A 25,771-nucleotide genomic window follows, 5' to 3' on the forward strand; every position below is an offset into this window, starting at 1 on the left:
CAAATCCTATGGCTCTCTGCCTGCTAAGTCAGATGCTGGTCTTGATAAGAGGAACCTTAGCACTGCTCAAATGTATGTTGTCTGGGAAGGACCTGAACAGACTCTTTTGGCAGCCATGGAAAGATGCAATGAAGGAAAGCCTCAATCATGTCCCCGACACTGGTAGCTGGGAAGGTTTGGTAAGGAAGCTGTCACACCTGAGGGAACCTTCCCATGTCCAGTTAGATTTGCTTTAAGGATACTACATAGAACTGGAGCCAGAGCAGTACAATGATGCAATCAGAATGCAGAAAAGGATCTAATCCAACATTTGGGGTACATCTAGACTACATGGCTCCGTCGACGGAGCCATGTAAACTAGTTTACCCAGCACAGGCAAAGAAGCGGGGATTTAAATAATCCCCTCTTCATTAAAATAAACATGGCCGCCACTCTGTGCCAACAATCAGCTGGATCCGGCTCAGCGCGGTAGTCTAGACACGGATGTGTCGGCTGGGGAAGCCTTTGCCAACCAATCCTGTAAACCTCGTTTCACGAGGCATAAGGAATCGGTCGGCAAAGGGTTCCCCAGCCGACAGATCCGCGTCTAGACTACCGTGCTATGCCAGATCAGCTGACCGTCGGCACAGCGTGACAGCCATGTTTATTTTAATGAAGCGGGAATTATTTAAATCTCTGCTTCTTTGCCTATGCCGGGTAAACTAGCTTACTTAGCTCCGTTGACGGAGCCATGTAGTCTAGACGTACCCCTTGTCTCATACGTCTGAGACTTGGGTACAGTGTAAAGTTAACTCGCCATACACCAAAAACATTTGTTCAGTTATCAGCAATGTCAACACAAATGTGTGCTTTGATGACAAACACACGGGCCATACCAAGTCATCAGACATGGTTAGAGTTCAAGTTCCTATGTTTTGACAACATAAGTTACATGTGAATGTATTTATTTAAATATTATGAAGGAGAAGATGATTTTGAAAGTCTGAGACAGTATCTTCCTGAATTTTATCTTTGATTTTTATAATAGAATTCATCTGAATCAGAGAATTAAGATTGACCTCTCAGTTTGAATTTTTCATGTTTTTCAAAATACGACTGAAGAAATATAAGAATGAAAGCACATTTTGATTTCTTAGTCATATACTTAACTATGGGTACACTGATTGACATCTTATATATAATATATAAAGATTGCTCAAGGTTATGTATGTCTTATTATTACGCAGATCTTTTCATATGAGAATTGTATGAAACCAACAGCACATGAAAAGTCACAGTGGAGAACTAATACTGGATACTGGAGAACTAATCTGACACCAGCTGCTAGTGTTTAGATGCAGCATTATCGCCACAAGAGAGCAAATGTGCAACCAGATCCATGTGTGTACTCTGGACATTATGCATTGGTAAAAGCAGATCAGAAACTAATTGTTCATATGCAATTGAAATATTAAGCTAATGGAAAAGATGATGGGAAAGCTGGCAGTGCAGATATCCCTTTACTATGCTGCTGGGACTAACAGACTTTAAATAGAGGTGTACGGACAGCCCCAATTAGGTGACAGAAAACTTGGAAGTGCTAGAAGTAACCCTTTACGGTGTAGAAGTTGATTTTCTCACCATAGCTTATTCTGGATACATTAAGATGAACACGTGTGGAAAGTTTGAAGTTTTTAAGTTTGTCAATCTATATTGGATATATTAGAAATATCTGTGAGTATGTAAAAGAACTCTTCTTAAAAGATAAGACCTAAGACCACCAAATTTGGTAGGCACATTCCTCTTAGCCTAACTTAAAGCAAGGTCAGGGTTTCGTTGTACCAGGAAAATGGGCAGTGCCTGGAATGGTACTGTTTTCCCTAACATGAAAATGGATGGGGCAGAGAGAGGAGGGATACTATATACTGGGGGACAGTAGATGTGGGGGACAGCTGTACTGCAGAATGACCACTGGAAGCAGCCACAATAGGCAGAGTGTGGCCAGCTGAGGATGTAGCTCCACATCCGGATAAGTAGCACCCCTGCCCCAAACCTCTCCCACCTGGCACAGAGCTGCAGCGCCACATAGGGGGAGCCCTGCCAGTCAGACACCCTGCCATGCCCCCTTCCTGCCTGGGACCACCTCCGGAGCTCGTCAGTGCAGCTCTGGCAGCTCCCACCTCCATGGGGCGGGCAGGGGGCATGAACTGCAGCCCAGCAGCCCCTCCCCGACCAGCTAACACCAGGCGGCAGGAACTGCAACCTGGAAGCTCCCTGTCCCCATGAGAGTGGGGCCAGGAACTATAACCCAATGGCAACCCCCACCCCTAGGAAACATGGAGGGAAGGAGAGCACATTTGGCCACCCCAGCCACACCTACCCTCTGGAGATGCCAGGAGGGTTCAAACAAAACACTTCCCCTGCCACCAGGACATGCTGGGGGGGTGCAAACCTTGGCCTGGAAGCCCCCGACTCTCAGAACACGTTGGGGGGCCATGAACCAGGGACAGGTGGACTGCTTGGCTCAAGCAGATGCCGGAGGGGCCAGGAACAGTAGCCTGGCAACCCGCCTGCCCCAATGAATAAATGCCCCAGGATACTTTAGGGAGGCTAGGAACCATGGCTCAGCAATCATTCACCATCCCCTGGAGATGCTGGGGGGGGGGGGGCAGGAAGTTTGCAAATGATGCAAAAATTTGGGTAAATAATGAAGAAGACAGGTTACTGATATAGAAGAACCTGGAGCTTTTGGAAAGCTGGGTACAAATAATGTGTTTTAATATGGCTAAATGTAAATGTAGAAATCTAAAAACAAAAAGTGGAGGCCACAGAGATGTTCTAGGAATTATTTTAGGAAGTTGTATGGCCTGTGTTATAAAGGAGGTCAAACTAGATTATCACAATTATTTGTTTCAGTCCTGAAATCTATGATGCCAGTGCCAAAGATGTTGGCTGCTTTTTATGTTTCTGCTGGAAAGCAAGCCACTGTCTTTTGTTAGAAAAAATTAATGCAAAATAACATTTGATGATTTTTCAAATCACATATGAAGTGAAGATTTCCATAGGTGCTCATCACTAGCAGCAGAAAGGTGAACCATGATTTGAGGCACTGGCAAAACACATCTTTGCTTCAACTAGCAATGCTGTAGATGGAGCTGGGCAATTTGTAGCAGCTGACTTGCTAGACCATGTGTAAAATGTAATAGGGGGCCCAATCCTGAGAAAGCAATTACAGCCTAAGGAAAAGGCTGCTCATGTGAAAACTGCCATATCTTAGTGTAGGGTAAACTGAGGCAGCCCTAAATGTGCTAGTAGGCCTCTAAACAGAATAACTCCATTCTAGGATTAAGGCCTAGGAACACCACAGTCAGGATAAGAACTGCAGACAGTAAAAGACCCTGGGCACCATAGCAACCACGTTCTAAAACACTCGAAAAGGGTCTCAGTTGGTAATGTAACACATTTTGCTTAAGATAACATTCATAAAATTTGCTTAAACTGTCTTGCTTCACTCCTAGATAATAAGCCTGAGAACCAAGTGCTGCACCAACTCAAGGCCATACCCGCCTGCTATAGCAACATCATCTATGCAGACTAAAATGTTATTACTGTTTTGCTGACATGTTTTGGCATTTGAACAATAACCACCTGTATATTAATTAACGAGCTGTTACTTTGCAATGGGCGGAGATATTATGTAATCTTTAGTAGTTCTATTGGCTTATGTGCTCATTTCGTCTTGCTGCTAGACCTATCAAATCATTTTTCCTCCGTCCACCTGCTGACTATATAATCTATTGTATTGTGTTAATTAACCAGTGTTCACCAGGGTAACCCCTGCGTGTCACTCCATCAGCTGATGTATAATAAATCCTCCGCTTGTTTTCACCTGCATCCAGAGTGTCCTAGCTTATTTCCAACACTTAGCATATGAAATCCTAGCCTCCAAAGTGAAAGCAAGTCCCAGACAGTCTTCAAAGGGGCTCCATTCGGCTACTGTAAGCTGAGATAGGAAGAGATGCTACCTTCAAGCCCTCCCAACCTCACCGATTGTTTTTCACAGAAAAAAGAACCATTTCTTTGACATGTCCTTCTCCATGATACCGTACAAAAACTTGCCATACAAAAGTCTCCTCTACAGAGAAGTCTGGTGCTGCACAGTCTCCTGGCATGCTAGCTTACTGGATTTTAATGGTGTAATTAGCACTATGTTTTGCCTGACAGCTGTGACCGGATATGGCATGTGCATGCACATGTATGCACACTTTTCTTCTCTCAACTGAATGAGTGAGTGAAGGGTTTGCTTCTCCTGTGTTCTATTATCCATAGAAAAAAGGACAAATTTGTGTTTCCCCAAATCAAAGTTCATTTCACGTTCAATTTCTTTAATGCATACTTATATTATATTCCATTTAAATATTAAACAGTTAAGCCTCGGGAAGGAAAGATTAAATATCCTGGTCCAGTGTGATTTGGACAGCACTGTTCATCAGCAGATTAGTTCAGCAGTACAAAGGGTTTGTTTAACAAGTGAGCAATGAAGGCTTTGACCATGTTTTGCTCTAAAACAAAAATAAAAAGCTCTCTTAAGAAACCTTAACATGAAACCATACCAAAAAGAATAGCTTACAGATTTTTTCATAATTCTATACACAGATACCAATATGTTTCTGACTGTGAAGCAGTATAGTTAAATAGTCTGCAGAATTTAACAATTTTCTTGCAAAATCATTTTACAGATGTTCTGAATTGTCACAGATATAATTAAGTGCTAAATGGGGGGGGGGGGAAGAGAGGGCGCAAGGGCCTCTCTCACTGCTCAGCAGACCAACTTTTTGTATGGCATTTCTCCCTTCTAACCACTGTTCCCCTGACTTTTGCCTAGCATTTTTTCTGCTGTGTTCCAAGTGTCCCTTTCTTGCACAGCACACTGCTTCCTTATTCACTTTCTGACTGCCTGCATGACCCCGGCTTTGATGTTTGCCTGATGAGTCCTCTTCTGCAACACTATGTGCTATTTAGATTTTATTGACTTATTTCCTCCATTTTTTACTTATTTGGTATTTTATTTAAAAGATCTCCACTGAGAAACCTTGTATTCATTTGGAGCCAGAGTCTGCAGACTTTTACTCACAGAAGTATTCCTCAATCAGATGGAACTACTTCAATTACTATAAATTCTACATGATTCCTTGCTGGGCAAGGCATTGTAAGGTGAACACCACAAAATTCCCTATGGATGTTGCAGGGTGCATTTTGCATAAAACACTCACCTGTCAAATAGCTCCCCTCCTGTGACCAATTCCAGAACAAGACTGATTTCAGTGGGGGTTTCAAATATCTCCTTCAATTTTATCTGGAGAAAAATACCAAATAGAGTAATTATTTTCTCATTTCTCTCTTCAACCGCGTCTATGCACTATAGGATACTCTACCACAAACGTATTTTAGTAAAATGGAAGATGCTACTAACAATAATTACAAAGTTCATGCTTGTATCAGTTAAGCAATTAATTGGAAGTATTGTTTGTGGTGCCTAATTATTTGTTTTTTGCTTTTTTCCTCATCTGGGATCCTTCTGTCTTTCGTCCCTACATACTCACCGCTCATAACTCTGCAACCCTCTCTCAAACACAGAAAAATTAGAGACTGCTATCTTTACAGCACTTCAGCACATCTCCCTGAGTCTTACAGAGGAAGTCCCTGAAGACAAATGTAATGCTGATAGGTGGAATGGAACCTAGAACCTCTGGAGCTTAGTACATGAGCCTCTACAGCTTGAGCTAAAAGCCAGTTGACTCTCAGTTAAGTCTGTAGAGCACACTCTTTCTTCCTCTTTATAAGTGGTCTAAGTACCTCTACATGGAACAGTACACCATCTCTAGAAGGTGTGTGGGTTACACAAACACAAGGCATTCCCTTCTCTCCAGGGATTAATAACGATGACACTGCTAGCTGGCTCTATTTATCCTTTTTCTGCAAGGTTCCCCTTTAAGCAAAAGGCTTGTTTTTGTAAATTGTGTCTCTCTACATGGCAGAAACTTTAATAATTTACTTTAAAATGCAACTCTGACCTAGTGATCTTAGATAACGCCCCAGATATTTATTTGAAGCCTTTTTAGTGCACAAGGTGAGCTATAAAGATCATTACTGTGGTATGAGAAACTAAATACATTGTTAATGAGAGCCACACAGTGAAACACTGTAAAAATACCCACTTACAATGTTTGGATGTGAGAGGCGAAGGAGAACGCCTATTTCAGTTCGGACAATTTTCTTGTCTACCTGGTTAAAAGAAAAAAAGTTGTGAAATGTGTCTGTAATACTCATCTTAGAAACTTCTAACAGTATTACAGGAAAACCTCTATGAGCAGAATGCTAGATTTCTTAGGATAATGATCAATGTCTCTTGCACAACTCCAACAGCTTATGTTTCCTATGCATAGAAGAGAACCGGTCTCCCCATGCTCTAGAATAACGTAAAGTTTCTCTCTAGAACATTCACATTGCAGCAAGCTCATGAAAGACAAGCCTGAAAAAGAGGCTAGAGATTGTATTTGCTATTCTGTCCCTGTGTATCTCCATTACACCATGGGATGGATATAGCCCAGCACAACGTGTTTAACAGTGTAAGCCAGGTTAGTCAGGAAGGCTCCTTCACACATCGGTGGAGTTTATGCCTTTGTGGCATATTTTGCTATAAAACCAAAAGATGAATATAAAGGATGGCACTGCCTGGGCTCAACACCCCTCAACCAGAGCCTAAATCAAGGCATAAGGGTTGACTTGCTTCAGAGACACATCTAAAGCAGTGGTCTCTAGGAGCTGGTCATTCAATTCACTTCTGAGGAGGACCCTCCTCCCATTTGTTGCTCAACAACCACACTCTTCCCAGACCCGCTCTCTTCTTCCAGACTCAGTTTCCACCTTCCCTTATTACTTATAGAGTGTTTTAGTTTTAGCACATTTCACTTATAGCAACATTGAGGGCCAATTCCCCCACAGTTGGCCCAGCCCTACTGTGCTGCAAGGTCATTCAAGAGGACAACTGTGCTCCTCCTACTAGTCAGAGGACGAGGGCTAACCCCCTACCAGGCTTGGAAGGGGGAGGGCGCTGTGTACTGCATACTCAGACACTGAAGTGCACAAAGAAAAAATACCTTTTATGTTTGAAAATGATATGAGGTTTATTTTATTTATTTAATTAGGGTATAACCCAGGACAGGGATTCAGCCCACCTAACACTTTGATCTGGCCTGTGGGCTGCTTTCTATTTATATCCTGTTACCCATGCCACCGAATTTCCTGGAGGTGGCTCAGGCAGCAGGATCGTATTTAAATGGCTCACAGCTCATGGTCGTGGCACTACCCTGGTAGGGGCCAGAGCTGCAAGTCCTTTAAATAGCCACAGCAACTGTGGACAGCTGCCAGGCTATGAGGTAGCGGTGGGGCTGGCAGCTGTAAGCACTTTCCTGTGTTTTTAATTCAAAGCCTCTAGTTCCAGACAACTCTGGGGGATGCTAGTTCTCAGCCCTGTCCCTTCCAGGGTAGAGACGGCCCATGACCATGTACCAAAATTCGTTAAGTGGGCCCCCCTGCAAAAATTATTGGCCACCCCAGGTATAATCAGTAAGTTAATGGAGGAACTGTCCTAGTAACAGACGCTTTCATACAAGCAAGCAGCATACTGAATAATACTAATTATTAATATCTCACATGTCCCTAACTCAGTAAGAATCAGTAGGTTAGTCGTCATCCAAATGGATAAAGGTAATCCTGTTATAACGAAATGAGCATTACTATATGGAGGATTTTTACCTTCGAGTGCATTTCAGCATTCTTGTACAGGCTTTCAGAAATTCTAGGTTTTTTATTTTCTAGCATAGTTTGTAGAAACGTTTGTGATATAATTTTTTAAAAATGGATGGTCCTGGTACATTAGCTGGCCTGCGGGAAGGGAGTGTTTCTTTGTTTTGTTTCACTCAAAAATTCAATATTATCCAAAGGAATTCACCCTGAAAAGTAGAAAACTGCCTAATGAACAAGTAGAACCTTATACTCAGGGTTTGTGCCTCTATTAAGGAGACATATTTTTGAGTACTTATCAAGGTTACGACTAGAAAGTAAGAAATAAATGCTTTTAAAAGCTCTCATGTTATAGAAGCAGATACCATATGGACGGAGAGGCAACACTGCTTAAACAAAAGCTTCCTAAATTTTGCTTCAACAGGGAACAAATACAGCAGTTGTTTTACCAGTGATAACAAACTTCATTTTCATTTTCAAACAACACAAATAAAAAGCTCAAATCTCCTCCATTTACAGACCTGTAAATCAGCTGAAGTCAATAGTTTTATAGTAGGGTGGAAGTGGAATATGCAAGTACAGAATTAGACTTGTGCTTCTTTGAAACAGCAGCAATGAAAAGGGACTGAAATGGTCAAGTGAAAATCCTGTGTGGACTTCTCTGTAAAGCTGGTTCATATTAGCAAGCCCAGTGAATTTCAATAAAGGCAATCAACGGGGACTACTCACAGAATGTGTCAATCAAACTGGCATCAGAGCATAAGTCCCTCCAAAGACCCAGCCTGCATTGGAAGCAACATCTTTGTATTCGTGTTCTATCTGCACCCCTTAAAAAACAATTTGTGGAGCTCATCATCTCAGCATGGGGCATGCAGGCTTATGCCAAGGCAGAGACTAGGGATACTGAGTAATACAAGTAGACTGCAAGCTTCCTTCGGCAGAAGCTTTTCCAGAAGAGATCTGCCAGAAAAACTTTTTTTCAAGAGCGTGTACACAGCAAAAGCGCAATGAAAAAATGATGTACTTTTTTGAAAGATAGCGTCCACATTGATTGGATGCTATCTTGCGTTTCAGTTGCGATTACTGTGGATGGAGTGGCCATCAGTGCACCTGTTCTTTTTTCTGGAGGCTTCTTCTTTCGAAAAAACACTCTGTTGCGTCCACACACGCCTTTTTCCGAAAAAGCTTTTTTGGAAAAAAGGCTTCTTCCTCATAGAAAGAGGTTTAATGCTGTCGGAAAACCCCCTCTGTTCTTTTGACTTTCTATCGAAAGAACTCAATAGCAGTGTGGACGTAAGTGTAGTTTTTCTGGAAAAACGGCTGTTTTTCTGGAAAAGCTATGCAGTGTAGACATACCCTGAGTGTACTAAATTTGTACACTGGACATTTTTTAGGACTTCCAGGTAAAGCAGCTGCCTTGTTTCTTGTGAGCCAATATAAAAACTAGGAGGCTGTGACTGTAAATAATAAATAATGGGCATCGTTCCGCAAATCATAACTCGTGAGCAATTTCTCGACATCAATGAGGCTATTCGTCTGCCTAAAGATTACTTGTCTGAGTGAAGATTTGGAGGAACAGGCTTTGAATACTTACTAAATTCTCAAGGTTTAAGGAGATTGGAGCTTGATGAATTCTGAACTTGTTTTCTTACTCTCTGTAAAATGCCTGTCTATCTCAGTGGGCATCAAGCAAATACATTCAAAATATTGTAGAAGGCAGTTATTCCTCCATGAAAACTAGTTAAATGAGGCAATCTACTTTCTCTGGCATGCTGTCAGTTTCAAACTGAACCACACACAATTCATTTTCTCTATTTTTGGACATGTTCATGCATTATGAATATCTGGCAACAGGTATCCAAAAAAGCTATGTCTACACTACAGCAGCACAGCTGGACTCACGTAGCTGCATTGCTGCAGCACTTCTGGTAAAGAGTCTCAAAGGCAAGAAGAGACAATTTTCCCATCGGCTTACTAACTCCTGCCTGCATATGAGAGAGTAGCTGTGTCTGTGGAAAGAAGCTTTCACTGAAGTAGTACTGCCCATGCTGGCATTTAGGTTGGAGCAACTTGCGTAGCTCATGGTGTAGATTATTCATACTTGTGTGATGTAAGTTATACTGAAGTAATTTGTAGTGCAGACATGCCTGAGTTTTCCTTTGGGACCCAAACGGGCATTGCTAGGGTACAAGAAAGAACTTAAGGAGCAGGATTCTGACTTTATCTGCCTGATGGCAACGCGAGGTGGTTTGGGCACTCGCCCGAGATTCATGTACAATTCCCTACCCTGCCACATTCTTCCAGTGTGACACCAAGCAAGTCAGAGTCTCTGTGCCTCAGTTCCCCTTATGACAAATAATGAAAACAAATCTTCCATAGCTCAAAGAGATGCTTGGAGATTCAGCTGTTAAAAGATTCTGAGGAGCTATGATATTGCAGTAATGGGGGCCATGTTAGTACCTAGGATAGTTAGATATTTGTAAACCGCCTAGAAAGCTAAAAATGGCTATGGGGATAAATCTTATAATCTGAAGTGTGTGTGTGTGTGTGTGTGTGTGTGTGTGTGTGTGTTAAAAACAAAAATCTTGTTTATGGTAAGAGCATTAGGGAGGCCATGGTATATTACCTCTTTCATTTATTTTCTTACTAACTCATATGCAAAGTGTCACTTGTACCAAACATATGTCATCACTTAATGTGGTCCAGTCTCATCCATGCATCTACTTACATCAGGCCTGACTTTAGTACTAGATGTTTATCCTAGGTACAAGTATCTACACTTCCATTACTGGGGTTTGTCTATTCCTGAAAACAAAGTATCTACACTTTGGTTACTGGGATTTGTCTATTCCTGAAGGCAATCACATTACTAGGAAAACAATTATACACCTGGGAATAAATATTTTGAAAACATTGTATTTAGATCACATTTAAATTCTTGCCAATCTATTATATATTTTGTTTGTGGATTTGAAGTCATACTTCATACTTCATGATTACCTGAAGATACCAAACTTTGCGTAAACAAATCCTGCCACTTAAGTTAGCTGAATGCACTACTTTTTACATTGGAATACACTGGATAAAAGGTTTAAATAATTACAGTAGACTTCCGATAATCCAGAACGTATGGGACCTAGGTGGTGCCAGATTATCAGATATGCCAGACTATCAGGAGGTACTATAAACTGCATATACACACACACACACACACACACACACACACACACACACACACACAGTATACATTATATACTGTATATAAAGTGTTCTTAACCCTTTTTATTATACATACTGTATACAGTACAGGCAGTCCCCGGGTTACGTACAAGATAGGGAGTGTAGGTTTGTTCTTAAGTTGAATTTGTATGCAAGTCGGAACTGGTACATATTATAGGGGAAACTCTAACCAAACATTTCTCCAGAGCTCAGCTTTATTCTCCCACACCTCACTTCCCTCAGTCCTTTATTCTCAAGCTGAGGTGTCTGCTGAGAAAAGCCGCTCTGCGTCTCCCTGGTCTGCTGTGGGGGGTGCTAGCTTCGCGTCTCCCTGGTCTGCTGGAGGGAAGCAGCTAGTGCGGGGTTGCCTCACCCTGTTTGTAAGTAGGGATCCGATGTAAGTCGGATCCATGTAACCCGGGGACTGCCTGTATACTGTAATATTTTAGGTTTTTTTAAGCCTTTTTTTACCCTTTTTGCTCAGTTCAGCTGCTGTTACCTTGTGACTCATTTTTTGCTGAAGCTCACTCACTAGGCTCTTGCCATTTTCATGCCGGACTATCAGGAGTGCCGGACTATTGGAGTTTTACTGTATTTTTGTTTTTCATTGGAAAAAAGTCGACTATTACGATTAAAGTTCATAAAAATAGTTGCTAGCAAAATTAAAATCGAGTCACCTATTCAACTGTCATTGTAGTTCAAAGAAAATGTTTACTATTGTTGTACCAAATAAAAGCAAGCAGGATCTTATGAGGGGGATAAGGCAAAAAGCCACATTTATTGTAAAGATAATAATAAAAAAATAAAGAAAAGATAGAAACAAACAACGTTGTTTAACTACTTATTCCTATCACTACTTAACCCTTATACACTTGTGTGTGTGTGTGTGTGTGTGTGTGTATGTATATATATATATATATATAAAACCATTCATTCATACATCCATTCATTCAAGTTCTGTGTATAGTTACCAGCCTGGAAGTTGCTTGTGACAGGATACTGGCCAGGTACTCTGTACACAAGTGATGGTAGTGGAGAGCGAAGTCCTGATCAGATGCACATCTGAAGCTCCTGGTGGGCTGGCAGCAGAACCTTGGACTCTGATTCCATAGTTTTTTAGTCCAGTTCTTATAGGAATTTCTTCCTATGCCAGTCTATGGAAATTGCTGTATCATGCTGATGTCTCCAGGGTGGCTGCCAGGTGCTCAGCAGTGATCTCATCGGGTGGACCTCCAGTTTCTCCACTTGACACCTTTTGGTTGCACTGGCACCTGACGCCTTTTTCAGCCCTTTGTTGCTGTATTCTCAGGCTGGCACCTCTCAGAACCATTCACTCATCATCCAAGCACTCTCTCATACATTCATACAGTATTTTGTATAATAATAAAAGTTGTAGTTACAAAAGTTTCTGGGTGGTATTGCTTAAAACATTCTCTGAGTGCTGAATAAAGTTACAATGTTTTAAAGAGAACAAGCCTCAATTAAGTAACAATGCCCTTAAGTCAATTACAGGGCTTGGCTCCCATAGCAGAGTTAGTGGCTTGACAATGCATTGTTACAATGTATCTCTGCAATGTCAATTTCAAGCAGCCCCTTGCACAAGCTTGAGTATGCCCTGGAGCGCGGGGGGGGGGGGGGGGGGGGGGGGGGCCTGTTTCTGGCTACATAGGATTATATTCTTAACAGTTCTAAATTACATGACCTAATACATTATATTCTAAAGAGACAATAATAATAATAAATCTAAACATTTAACAATCTTAACAAATAATAATAATAATAAGAAGAAGAATTAATAATAAATCTAAACACTAAGTTGTGGGGAACAAATTATGGGGAGTCACTTCCATTTGGGGGAATCATTTTTAATACATTAATATGTTATCCCTACACTATTACAAATCACAAGATAATTCAAATCAGTTATGGAAAGATTAATGGAAGCTTTACGAGTTTCTGATTCAAATTTACTATTTATGGTAATTATTCAATAAAATGAATGTTTGAAGTTGAAATCCTATAAATTTAAAACTGTTCTTTTACTTACCATTTGCAAGCACATTAATAAAAAATTCTATTACATATATTTAATTTCTTGAACTTTCCTATAAGTGTAATCTACACAAAATGACTTTGCCTATCAACACCAAATCTCACCTGCTAGTAATATATATTTGTATAAATGTTAGTAAGCTAACAGAGGAAAAAATGGGCCTAAACCTGAACCATTTATCAAAAAATACCCCACAACTCTAAATGTTTGGCTAAAAGGCACTCAGATACGAACTGTTAGTCTGAGTTGTGCAAACCAATATCCATCCAATATGTTTTCACCAAACTAGAACCAATCTGGATTTTACCTGGATGCACTTTACAAATTCAAAGCCTGCATCGGCCAAGACAGCTTCTCTGAGCATTGAATCCTTTCACATGTTGCGTACTATTTTTGTGAGTAAGCCATAGGGCTATTTACATAAGTAGATACTACACAGTGAGCGTAAGTGCTCCAGAATCAGACCCTTTGCGCAGCAGCAGTAAAATCTATGCTAGCTGACAGCAGTTCATGGGTTATGCTAGTGTAGTGACTTTCCTTGGCTGACTAAGGGATTATCCTTTGGTTTTAATCTATTCTAAAAGAACTACAGGACATTCCTGAACAGTCATTCTCCTCAGTTGTATTTGATCTCTGACTGAGCATAAAATCCCCTCTTCCTTTGGAAATCTACCAGGTGAGTTTTACTACCTTGTGAACGCCAGGTTTGCGTGACTTAACAACCATGAGAGTTAACAGGACAGTTTCCCAAAGCCAAGTCCTATATTGTAATCCACTTAAAAAGCAAATCATAAAAAGGTATGTGTGTGTCTTCTTTAATTTATAGAATGCTCTCTCAGGCTAACAAAAGCTGGTTCACCTATTAGTTCTTTGCTGCTGGCCCTTGGCAAGAAGTCTCCAAGAGCAAGGGCATAGATTCAGACACAGTGCACGGCGCATGGCATGCCATGATTTATATCTTTATTTGCACGCTTTCATGGTTTATCTGGGCAGACATCACATGGAGCATTAAAATGCCAGAAGCCAATCAAGAGGCAGGAATTGTTATGAAGAGTGACATGGCACTGTTCTTAGGCAGTCTCATTCCTATTTGTATTCTGGTGTGCCTCCACAATATGCTAAGCACAATCTACACAAAAAGGAAGACATGTTCCTGCCCCCAAACACCTTACAATATAGGCAGCCTATGAAGGAGCTGAGACAGGGCCATATCAAAATACATACAATTCTGATATGCATAATCACTAGGGTGAAGGTCAAGTTGAGATTTATTCATATAAGAAATGGATGTATTGTGTATTTTAACACTTCAGCTCACATTCTGATTATTGCTTGTCCTCTCAAATTGTGAATTCTCTGGGGCGGGGATTGTATCTTCATCACACAGCATACTGTGGGCACTGCTGAATACGAAAAATAAGTGATAATAATTTAAATGAAGTATGTGTGTCAAGTGGTCTTTAGAGCCCTTCCCAGACACTAGGGTTACCAGATGGCTTAAAAAAAAATACCGGACATACTTTATCCAGATGGGGGAGGAGGGCACCAGCCTGGAGGAGAGCGGGGCTGGCCAGGAGGTCAGGGCGGGGGGTACCAGCCAGCGGGAAGCAGGGCTGGTTGAGAGGGGGTTGGAGTGAACGGTGCTGGGCAGGGGGAGATCAGGGGGCAGAGGGGAGAACCGGCCAGTGGGAAGCAAGGCTGGCTGGGAGGGAGTGGGGATGGCCAGGGTGGGGATGGGGAGAGAGAATCGGCCAGTGGGGAGTGGGGCTGGCCCGGGTGCATGCAGATTCTGGGGTGCTGCCCATCCCGCGCACAGTCCTGGCGAAGCACGGGTGAGTCCGGCCCCAGGGATTCCATCTGGCCCAGGCTCTGCCCCCCTCCTCTGTACTGTGTTGTTGCGTTTGCCTGGCTGGTGGACATGCTCAGGCAGTGCAAGCATGGCTACCAGCCAGGCAGTACACAACTACGTACTGATACACATAATAATAAAACGTACTTAGAAAATACTGGACATTTATATGTCTGGTATTCTCTCAATTTATTTCCCAGACAGAACCCTCAAATACTGGACTGTCCGGTTCAAAACTGGACACCTGGCAACCCTACCAGCCACTTCCCAGGAGCAGAGTCCAGTTGCTTATGCATAGTTGGCATTAGGGATGTACGGGTATGTCTACACTACCACCCTAGTTCGAACTAGGGTGGTAATGTAGTCAACCGGAGTTGCAAATGAAGCCCGGGATTTGAATTTCCTGGGCTTCATTTGCATGTTGCCGGGAGCCGCCATTTTTAAATGTCTGCTAGTTCGGACTCCGTGCCCCGTAGCTAGGAAGCCTAGTTCGAACTACCTAGTTCGTACCGCGTGTAGCCGCAGGGCACGGAGTCCAAACTAGCGGACATTTAAAAATGGCAGCGCCCGGCAACATGCAAATGAAGCCAGGGAAATTCAAATCCCGGGCTTCATTTGCAACTCCAGTTGACTACATTACCGCCCTAGTTCGAACTAAGGTGGTAGTGTAGACATACCCTAAGTGACTAGTTGAGTCAGTACTCAACTAGTTGCTTTCTCTCTCCTCCCTCTTCCCCTCCCCCCAAAGAGGCAGCAAAGGAGAGAGCAGGAACTGGTGGAGGGGCTTAAAAGCCAGTTCCCTCCAGAACCATCTCCGCAGGGTGGCAGAGGTGCAGTGGGGGACTGGGCACAAACCAGGAATCAGCTGTCCTGTTTTGCACCTAGCCACAAACACTGCACCTCTGCTTTTTAAATGTAATAAGAGTCAGTGTTTAGGACCAGGCGCGAGCCGGGACAGCTGATTCCCAGCTTACACCACGTCCCCTGCTGCTCCTCTGCTTTTTAAATGAACAGTGCTTCTACAAATACACTGCAAATAGAAATGGGTAAGGTTTAGGAATACAGATGAAAAGTTCTGTTTCGGAGACTATTTGCTTGAAATAGAAAGTGAATGTCTCAAAACAAATGTCAGAAAGGCAGGTGCAGATACAAGACTGAGTAAAAGGGGAGAAATTAGGCTAGAGAAACAAAGTTAGGGACCATTGGCACAGAATTGGAGACATGGAAGGTGATAAGGTAGCCAAGAATGCGTTTGCACAGAAAAAGAAGACAGGAATGAGGCTAAAGGGCTACCAAAAGGAGTGAGAGTTTAGGAAAAATTTTAAAACATGGTAGAAATGTGGTTAGCAAGTTTGGGAGAAATCAGGAAGGACACAGTCGTGTAAGCCCAGGGGAGAGAGGGAAAGACTGAAGGGATTGTGACAGCTATGAGCAGAGTCAAAAGTGGAAGATGTAGCCAACTGGACACATAGCCACCCCCCACTGAAGTGATGACTGGCTGGACACAAAATGCCTTGTTTGTACCTCTAGCTTTCTTAGCTAAAGCCTGACATAAGAACTAGACAGGTCCTGTTATGAGTGTTTCCTATTGAGGAGAGGTGCTTATTCAGCTGTTAAGCTGATGTGGACTACATAATTTTTGTTAAGATAAGCAAATTAAGGCTGTTAAATTGTGGTTAACTGAGTAGTTGATAGGAACTTCCACTGGGCCTCTTGTACATTTCAAAGGAGGAATGTGGAACTCCGTGTGCAGCCATGGCCAGCCAGAAGTCCCACTGACTCGGGCTGCACACAGGCGTGCCTGCTTTGAAATGTACAAGAGTCCCCAGCAGGCACTGTTGTGCATTTCAAAGCCATGGAGCCCGGGATCAGTAGGGGACTCCCCAGCCTACCCCAGGCTCCACGGCACTGCCCATTTGAAATGCAGCCTTGGCATTTCAAAGGGGCAGCGCCGCACAGCTGAGCCGGGGGTTCAGATGTGAGGTGTCTGCCCCCTTTGAAACACCGCCTCTGTGTTTAAAAGGGGCAGTGCTCTGGAGCCCGGGTCCCCAGCTGACCCCGAGTTCTGGGGAAATGCTGCCAGAACCCAGGATCAGCTGGGGAGTCCCCAACTAACTCCAGGCACCATGGCTGCCCCTTTGAAACACCGAAGCAGTGTTTCAAAGGGGCAGCCACCGCACAGCTGAACCCCAGCTCAGCTGTGCGGTGCTGCCCCTTTGAAATGCCACCTTGGCATTTCAAAGGGGCAGCACCATGGAGCTGGGTCAGTTGGGGCTTTAAAGGGGTAGTGCCGCACAGATTAGCTGCAGATCAGCTGTGCAGCAGCTGCCCTTTTGAAACACTGCCTTGGGGTTTCAAAGCAGCAGCGCCACACAGATGATTCCCAGCTCAGCTGTGCAGCGCTGCCACTTTGAAGTATCTCTTTTTCCCTCCTCCCTTAGCTGCCTCTGTCTGATAGAGGCAGTGGGGGGAGATGGGGAAATTGACTAGTAGACTGACTATCTGATAAGCATTTGCTTATCGCAGGGGTGGGCAAAAGGGCCTCTGCGGGCTGTATCCAACCTGCCAAGCAGGTGTATCCAGCCTACAGAGGCTCTGCTGCTCCCCCACCCCAGGGCCAATTAGGGCCTGGGGAACGCAAAAAGCCTTCTCCACTCTGCCCCTACCCTGAGAGCAGCATGTGACGCTGGATGGTGTGTGGGCAGACCTTGAGGAAACAAGTAGGGTTGCCAGGTGTTCGGTACTAACCTGGACAGTCACACACACACACACACACCCCCACACCCACACACATATATTCAGAAAGTACCGGGCACCTAAAATGTCCAATATTTAAATGTCCGATGGTTAAACCATCTGGCAACCCTAGAAACAAGGCAAGGAGGTGGCTACCAAGCCAGCCTACCGGCTTCTGTTGAAAGTTTTGGTAGAACTGACACATACCTGTGAAATGTTTTGATTACATCAAATCTCTATTTTCTGATGGAAAACTATTTCATCAGAAAATTTCTGCCCAGCAATATCTCTAGTAATATTTCTGACCAGCCCATGACTTCTGTTTGAGCTCTAACACAGTTTTTAAAAAGAGATCTGCTCTTGTATTTACGATTTAAATGTTGGAGAATATTCCATGTCCCCAGGTAAGTTGTTCCTGGGTTAACTACCCTTGCTGTTAAAAACATGCCCCTTATTTCAAAGGCAGGACGTGATGAATATTACAATTTACAAAATCTCTGATGACTGTATAACATCCACTTGCGAGAGTACAGAGAAATCCACAATAAAACCAGTATAAGAAGCCTTCCTAGAATATGAGTCTCCATATTGGCTCATGGCTTTTGGACATACAGGGTCCAATACTCAGCTTACGTAACACGACTGAAGACAGTGGATCTGTGCTGATTTATGCTAACTATAAATGAGACTCGTTTAGGAAAACTGGGGAATACACTGAAAAGAAAAACCAGTGGGGCAGAAAATTCCAAGCTGTTTATATTTAATCAGGTTTGGATAATATTTTTCAGTTATACTAGAGCAAGTTAGTCAAACAACAAAACAGAGCATTGATGGGGCAAACCATAACAGCCCCCTATTAATTATAAATAAAAGGCTATTCCGTTGACTGTGGGCTACAGATAGGGCATGGATTTGACATCTAGTGAAGATGACTGGGACACTGGTTTGCCTTTTTGAGCAAAGTTAAGAGTTTTTATAAAGTAAAGGTTTTGTTTTTTAAGCCAGCCACTCTGCAATATGAGCCTTTCCAGCAACCTCAACAGCCATCTCTTAGGGTATGTCTACACTAGCCCCCTAGCTCGAACTAGGGAGGCTAATGTAGGCATTCGAAGTTGCAAATGAAGCCTGGGATTTAAATATCCCGGGCTTTATTTGCATCTTCCCATCTGGGCGCCATTTTTAAATCCCCTTAGTCCGAACTAATTGCCCGTGGCTACACGCAGCAGTCAAACGTTAACTCGAACTAAGATTTTAGTTCGCGTTAACTGTTACACCTTGTGGAATGGACTTAGTTCGAGTTAACGTTTGACTGTCGTGTGTAGCCACAGGCAGTTAGTTCGTACAAAGGGGATTTAAAAATGGCGCCCGGATGGGAAGATGCAAATAAAGCCCGGGATATTTAAATCCCGGACTTCATTTGCAACTTTGAATGCCTACATTAGCTTCCCTAGTTCGAACTAAGAGGCTAGTGTAGACATACTCTTAGTGAGGCAATGACTCCTGCATCCAGGTTGTCAGTGAATTGTCTTTAACAAAGTTTAAGAGTATTGTCAAATACAATATTTGAAATTACTTTTTTGAGACTTGAGGGAAAGATTGTGGTTTCTGGTAATTTAAGTTTTTTCCCCACACTCTCAAATGGTTCAGGAAGCAACTTGATGGAAGGAGCAGGGAACAAAGGCCTGAAGGATAAACAAAAGAGGAAAGGGGAAGCATGAAAAATAAAAATCATTTAAAAACAATCTTTCATCTTCTAAGCTGGGTAGACTTTTTGCCTCCATCTCTACTTGAGCTGAATATTGTGGTGCTGTAGAACACACATCAAACATACAATAAAGCACAGAAGTAATTGTATAGCCCTGCAGTACTTTTTATGCATCCAGTAGAGAGTTTTCACTTCATACTTTGCTCAACCTTTTGCAGTTATTCTAGAAGTCAGTTTGCATCCTTAATGCAAGTAAAGAAAAGTAAAGTATGCACATACATATGTTCAACATGTAACCAGCTGCATCTGCAAGGGCTGGAAGGGATGTGGGTTGAGGCAGAACAGGGGCAGAATTTGAGGTAGATAGGTGGGGCAGTGGCAGAGCAGAAGTGGGGCCTGTGGCAGGAGTGTCTGCCTTGGGCCTCGCTTCCGGAAACTGTATTAATGAATCTGCACTTAGCCTGTTAGGTACCTACTTTACTGCTTGTGTATGTAAATAGCTTACGGGCCCAGAACATCCACCCCTTATTGTAGGCCCCGCCCCTCCTGCCCTGCCCCAATGTTCCTAAGTGCAACAGACTCTGACTCTACGCTCTGAGGGTGGTGTACTCGAGAACACTTATTCACTGATGCTTAACAATTGACCCACTTTAATCTGGGACAATGCTGGTTATACATCTTGTGAACAGAGTAAACTGATACGTGAAAATTCTCATAACCCAAGCTTGACCCCAGATGCACAGAGCCTTCCTTTTTAACTTGTATTGTGAGAACTGTATTTGAAACATCAACTTGAATATTTTTTCTACTCTATGTACCATTCTCTAGCGGGTAGAAAGTCATAACAGAGTCCCTGCCCAATAAGCTTCAGTAGAAAGACACAGAGAGGAGTGAGGTACTTTATTACTTCAGTACCAACCAAAACAGAGATGTTGTCAGAGGTTTTATGAAGAATAAAGTAAGCAGAACGTGGAGGCTGCTCAAAGTGTAGTTGACAGAGTGAAAGGAGACATGAAGTTGGGAATGAGAGGAGGACACAAAGGTACAGTGGAGGGTGAAGTACAGGATATGTGGGAGACCTATAGCGGTGAGTAGGTAAGAGATGGAGATAGAGACTCAAAGGAAAGGATTACGGGGCCATTTTAGGAGGCACTATTTTCACGAGGTTCCTAAAATATTTTTGATCTTATCATCTGTATAGGCCTATGCTAGATACATGTTGGCATAACACAGCACCTAGTACAAATGGAGCTTAGAACTCTGAAGGACCTTGAGGTACTATTGCTACACAAATAAATAAAAGAAATAGATTTAGACCTCAGGACAAGATGTTTATAGAAACTCTTATCTGTCCAGAAAGGTAAACCAGAGTATCTGGTCATCTTCAGTAGATGTCAACTGCATGCCCCATCTATAGCACACAGTCAGTGGAATACCCTTGTATTGATATGGCGTGGGTGGCTTCTCAAGATGTCCAGATAAATTGTGAAGCCAGATTTATTGTATATATAGTCTAGGCTACACTTGTGACACTCATGCATAATCTAGGTCCTGTATATGAAATCAGTCATATTTCTGTTGAAACCAGCACTCTTGCTCCCATGCACAGGCAGTGCTACTCTCAGTCATGCTGAGCTGAGTTAGCTGAGGACCAGCACTCCGCTTCACCAGGCTAAGCTCCCAATGTGGGGGTGGAAAAGTGGATAAGGGAGAACAGGCTGGGCCACCTCAAGATTCCCCAGTCAGAGGAATCTTCTGTTGCTCTGTTATAGCAGCCAGACCCCAGGCTGTAGATGAATGTTAGATATAGGGATCAAGAGCTTAAACAACAGCTAAAGAAAGAAGCAGAGCAGCATCATATTTTACACCTTGTTATAAAGGATTGAGAGACTGGATCTTTAGAATGTATTGTATTTTGGTTCTAATTGTCAGTATCTATTCAAACAAGTCTCATTCTCAATTTCCAAAGCCTGTTAAACTGAACAGATGAATACCCAAAACTCAAAAGGCATTAGACCTTACTACCTCCATTTAGATGCTATCTTACGACTAGAAACTATGCACTGATTTCATTGCTACTGTGGATGAGCAAGAAAAGCAAACTTTATGGGACAGATTATACACCTATGTCTGCCCACACAGATTTCCCCATTTTCATATAGCAGAGGTCTCAGCCTTCTTCCCCTTGGGATGCTGCCTCTTTGCATGGTCTGTGGAAGGGTTGGAGACTGGGAGGCGATGAAATCTTGGAAATTATAAAGAAGGCATACTACAGCAGGGAACAGCAAGAGGAAAAGAAGGGGAACAATTTTAAATATCTTTAAATCCTAGAGCTAAATGAGGAACACTGCCTGACTGAGGAAGAATCATAAACACGGATGCAAAAATCACAGCTATATTAGTTGAATCTGCAGAAGAAAGATCACCATATATATAGTAGCCTAATGTCTGACTCTGTAATGCTGGCTGTTCCCTCTGGGCGGCGCTGTTGCCTCCTGCCGTGGCGCTCAGCTGACTTCTGCACCGCTCAGCCGGGCCACCGCGTGGGAGCAAGTGGCGCAAGCAGCCATTTGGGGTCCGCACTTCCCATGCAGCACCAGGGAGAGAGAGTGAGAGGCAGGAGGGGGAGAAGAGAAAGAGGCAGAAGGCGAAGGAGAGCTGAGAGAGAGAGAGGAGGAGGCAGTAGGAGGAGGAGGAGAGAGAGAAAGAGACCGGAGGCTCAGGAGAGAAGACCAACGTGGAGGAGACCTGAAAATCCCATATTATGATGGGCTAATTGGCTAGTTGAGGTAATAATCTAGAACTCAGGAGATGTGGGCTCGATTTCCTACTGGAACTTTGCGCTAGCTGCTTAGTCTCTGTGGTCAGATCCTCGAAGATATTTAGCATCCTAAATACCTGTGAGAACCTGCATCTCTTAACTTCAGTTTTTAGTCTGTAAAATGGGGATAACGTTGCTCTACTCACAAAGGTCTTGTGAGAGTAAAAGATTCAAGATTGAGGCACTCAGATATTACAGCAATGGGGGCTATACAAGCACCTAATATATCTAAATAGAGAATCAAGTCTTCATAATAAGACAGATATAGGATTAATTTTTCCCAGTGTCTAAATTAAAAGAAAAAGCCAAAAATCCTGTTATGTAATCTTCAGCAGAACTACTCCTTCCTTAATGTTACTGAAAACTAAGTTGTAGCATTCTCTTGACCTCAGGCCATTATTTAGTCTTTGCCCAGTTACATTAAAATCTCACACCTATTCACTTTAAAACACATTTTTTTAAAAGGTCTACTTTTTATTGTAATGTGATTTTACTATGACCACAACACAAGGAAGAGGTGAAGTACACTTCAAAGAAAAACAAAAAAAGTTAAAATTAGGGTAAAATGCTAAGATAGTTAACTATCTTGTAGATAAAACCTAGAACTCTGCTAGTTAGCTACCGCTGAAAGTCTTTGTTTAACATTTTAAAGACATTACCTTTTTTAAAAAAATTTCGAACCCTGTGGTAAACTCTGAATTCTAATTTTATTGAAAAAATTATGAACCAAAGCAATTAGAACGCTGTGCAACATAACAAATAAAACAGTTGTATTTATGTTATTTCTGTTTTTTAATTGAAATACTTCCAGCTGGTTTTCAACTGTATTTACATTTTCATATTAGCACTCCATTTCTTGGAACCAAGCCCACTTCAGGTTTTAAACATCTGCTAGTGAAATGAATGCAAAGCAAAAATAAGTTATATCTTTGAAACAGCACAATAGTTAGTAACAGTAGGGGTGCTTACACAGAAGGGGCAGGAATACTGAAGAAATATTTTAATTTGAGTTTGAAGAGATAAAGTTACCCTTTTCTCTAGGAAGAATATGGCTGCTTGCTCAGACTGGCAGTAAAATCAGTATGAAGAAGAGGTTGGATAGTCATCATGATAGTCAACAAAGCTACTACCACTCACTGCAGCCAAGCACACCTCACTCTGCTGTCTTTATCCTGGCTTTGTAAGATGTTCTGTCCAGACCACACACAGAAAGGTAATCAGACAAGATCCCTATCTTCATGGCTCTCTCCTGGGCAACTGTCATAAGGAATTTCATAAGCTAGTAGGTAGTGCGCAGCCAGAGCTTGGTAAAGACAAAATAAAAAACAAGGAAAGGGAGAGATTTGCCTCCAACAGGGGCCAGAGAAAAATCAGAGCAATCTCACTAACTACAGGCAGTCCCCGGGTTACGTACAAGATAGAGACTGTAGGTTTGTTCTTAAGTTGAATCTGTATGTAAGTCGGAACTGGTGTCCAGATTCAGCCGCAGCTGAAACTGATCAGTTTCAACAGCGACTGAATCTGGACGCCAGTTCTGACTTACATACAGATTCAACTTAAGAACCCCAGGCATCCCCAAGTCAGCTGCTGCTGAAACTGATCAGCGGCTGATTCCAGGAAGCCCGGGGCAGGGGCTTCCTGTAGTCAGCCGCTGGTCATTTTCAGCAGCGGCTGACTTGGGGACGCCTGGGGCAGAGCAGCTGGGGTGCTGCTGGGTTGGTCCAGTAGCGCCCAGAGCGGTGCTACGGGACCAACCGGCAGCGCCCCAGCTGCTGTACCACAGGTGTCCGGAGCAAAGCCGCGGAGCACGGGGGCAGCAGGACAGCCCAGACGCGCCGTGGCTGTCCTGCTTCCCTCAGGCTCCGCGGCTTTGCTCTGCTTTGCTCCCCCTCTCCCTGGTCTGCAGACCAGGGGGATGGAGAGCAAAGCGGCGGAACAAGTGAGCAGCGGACAGCCCAGATGCGTCTGGGCTGTCCGCAGCCCGCGTGCTCCGCGGCTTTGCTCTCCTTCTCCCTGGCCTGCACAATAGTGCAGACCAGGGAGACGGGGAGCAAAGCAGAGCAAAGCCGCTGCCCGTGTGTTCCGCCTCTTTGCTCCCCGTCCCTGGTCTGCAGGCCAGGGAGAAGGGGAGCAAAGCAGAGCAAAGCGGCGGAGCACGCGGGCAGTGGACAGCCCAGACGCGTCGGGGCTGTCCGCTGCCCGCGTGCTCCGCTGCTTTGCTTCCTCTCCCTGGTCTGCTGGAGACCAGGGAGACGGCCCCGTTCGTAACTGCAGATCCGACATAAGTCGGATCCGCGTAACTCGGGGACTGCCTGTACCTTCCCAAACCAGAGACTGGCTAACCCAATCTTGCACCATATGCCATGCAGAGAAATACATGAGGATCTGGAAGGAATGAGGATATCTACCATTGGATCTACATCCTCTACCTGAATGCCCAGGCTCTTGGCAACCCACTGCAGCAATTGCTGCAGGACCCTGTAGTCCTCCAGGGCCTCATCTGGAGAGGAAGAGGAGGAGGAAGAAACCCCAGTAAGGGACATTTGCTTTCTTTCCCTTCTGCGCCCAGTGGATCCCATGGTGATTGAGGTCCCTGGGCTGGTGTCAACACGATTTATGCCATGCCTCTTAGTTCAAGAAACGAATACACCGTTGCCCAGGTTGTCGATGCTAATGCTGTGGGTGGTGGGGCCATTTGTGACGATACTGCAGAATAGATGGTGCAAGTCCCAAAGGGGCAGGATGATGGCATCGAAGTGATGGAGCTATCCCAGATCCTGCCAATGCCCATGGTGCTGGAGGAGATACAAAAGTGGCCAACACGGCTCTGGAATGCGACCCCTGGCTCCACCTTTGGCTTCGGTGAAAAGCCCAGGTTGTCCAAAAAAAACCACTGGGGGGATGCCATTGTGTGAGCCACCGTTCCAGTTTCATGATAATCTATTTCTGCTCCTCTGAGATCAATAGGCCTCTGTCTCTGAGGTTTCCAAAAAGGGGAATCACGAAGCAGCGGTACTTCAAGGTGCTGACAGTCTGCGCTGAGCACTTAGGGACCAACGAGGCTGCTGACTCTGGTGTGGGACCAGGGAATGGTGCACCAGGGATGGGGACTGTTGGGACACCATTTCAAGCTTTTACCTGACACTACCAGTGCTGGCAACCTGTCCCATCTAGATGAGGAGAATAGTGCTGTGAGATGGAGTGGGTCCCTGGGATGCCTCAAACGCCTCTAGGGCTGATGGGAGGTGCAGCTCATGGCTCGGGCTCAGCAAGAGAGAAGGGCCCAGATTTGACCATCCTCCCACGAGAGCAGGAGTTGATGTGACCAGCACCGGTGATGGGGCTGCACTTGCATGGCTCAACTCCCATCTTACAATGGCTGGCTCCCAGGATCTGGTTAGGGGAGAACGACTCCTCTCCGGCCTCCTCTTCTGCAGCACTGGCAATTCAGACCACTGCTTGCCTACAGCATGAGAGCCACGAGTGGAGCCAGGATGGTGCGAAGAGTCCTTGTCTTTACTCGGCACTGATCCCCTTGCCAATAATGCCAGGGCACTACATGCGGAGGAGGCGGCACTCAGCACAGGGTCCACCAACCTGGGT

General features: G+C 43.8%; 1 protein-coding gene across 4 annotated transcripts in view; it reads right to left on the minus strand.

Moving 5' to 3' along the window:
• CAMK4 (calcium/calmodulin dependent protein kinase IV) overlaps positions 1 to 25,771 on the minus strand; it is a 276,795-nt gene that overhangs the window by 116,182 nt on the left and 134,842 nt on the right. For all 4 annotated transcript variants that reach the window (XM_006134451.4, XM_025190384.2, XM_025190385.2 and 1 more), the window contains 2 exons: positions 6,202 to 6,264; positions 5,253 to 5,335 (listed from right to left, as the gene is read on the minus strand). In XM_006134451.4, the coding sequence (XP_006134513.1) occupies positions 5,253 to 5,335; positions 6,202 to 6,264 (146 nt within the window). The remainder of the gene's footprint in view (positions 1 to 5,252; positions 5,336 to 6,201; positions 6,265 to 25,771) is intronic.

This window comes from Pelodiscus sinensis, chromosome 6 (genome assembly GCF_049634645.1).
Source record: "Pelodiscus sinensis isolate JC-2024 chromosome 6, ASM4963464v1, whole genome shotgun sequence".
Lineage (NCBI taxonomy): Eukaryota > Metazoa > Chordata > Testudines > Trionychidae > Pelodiscus > Pelodiscus sinensis.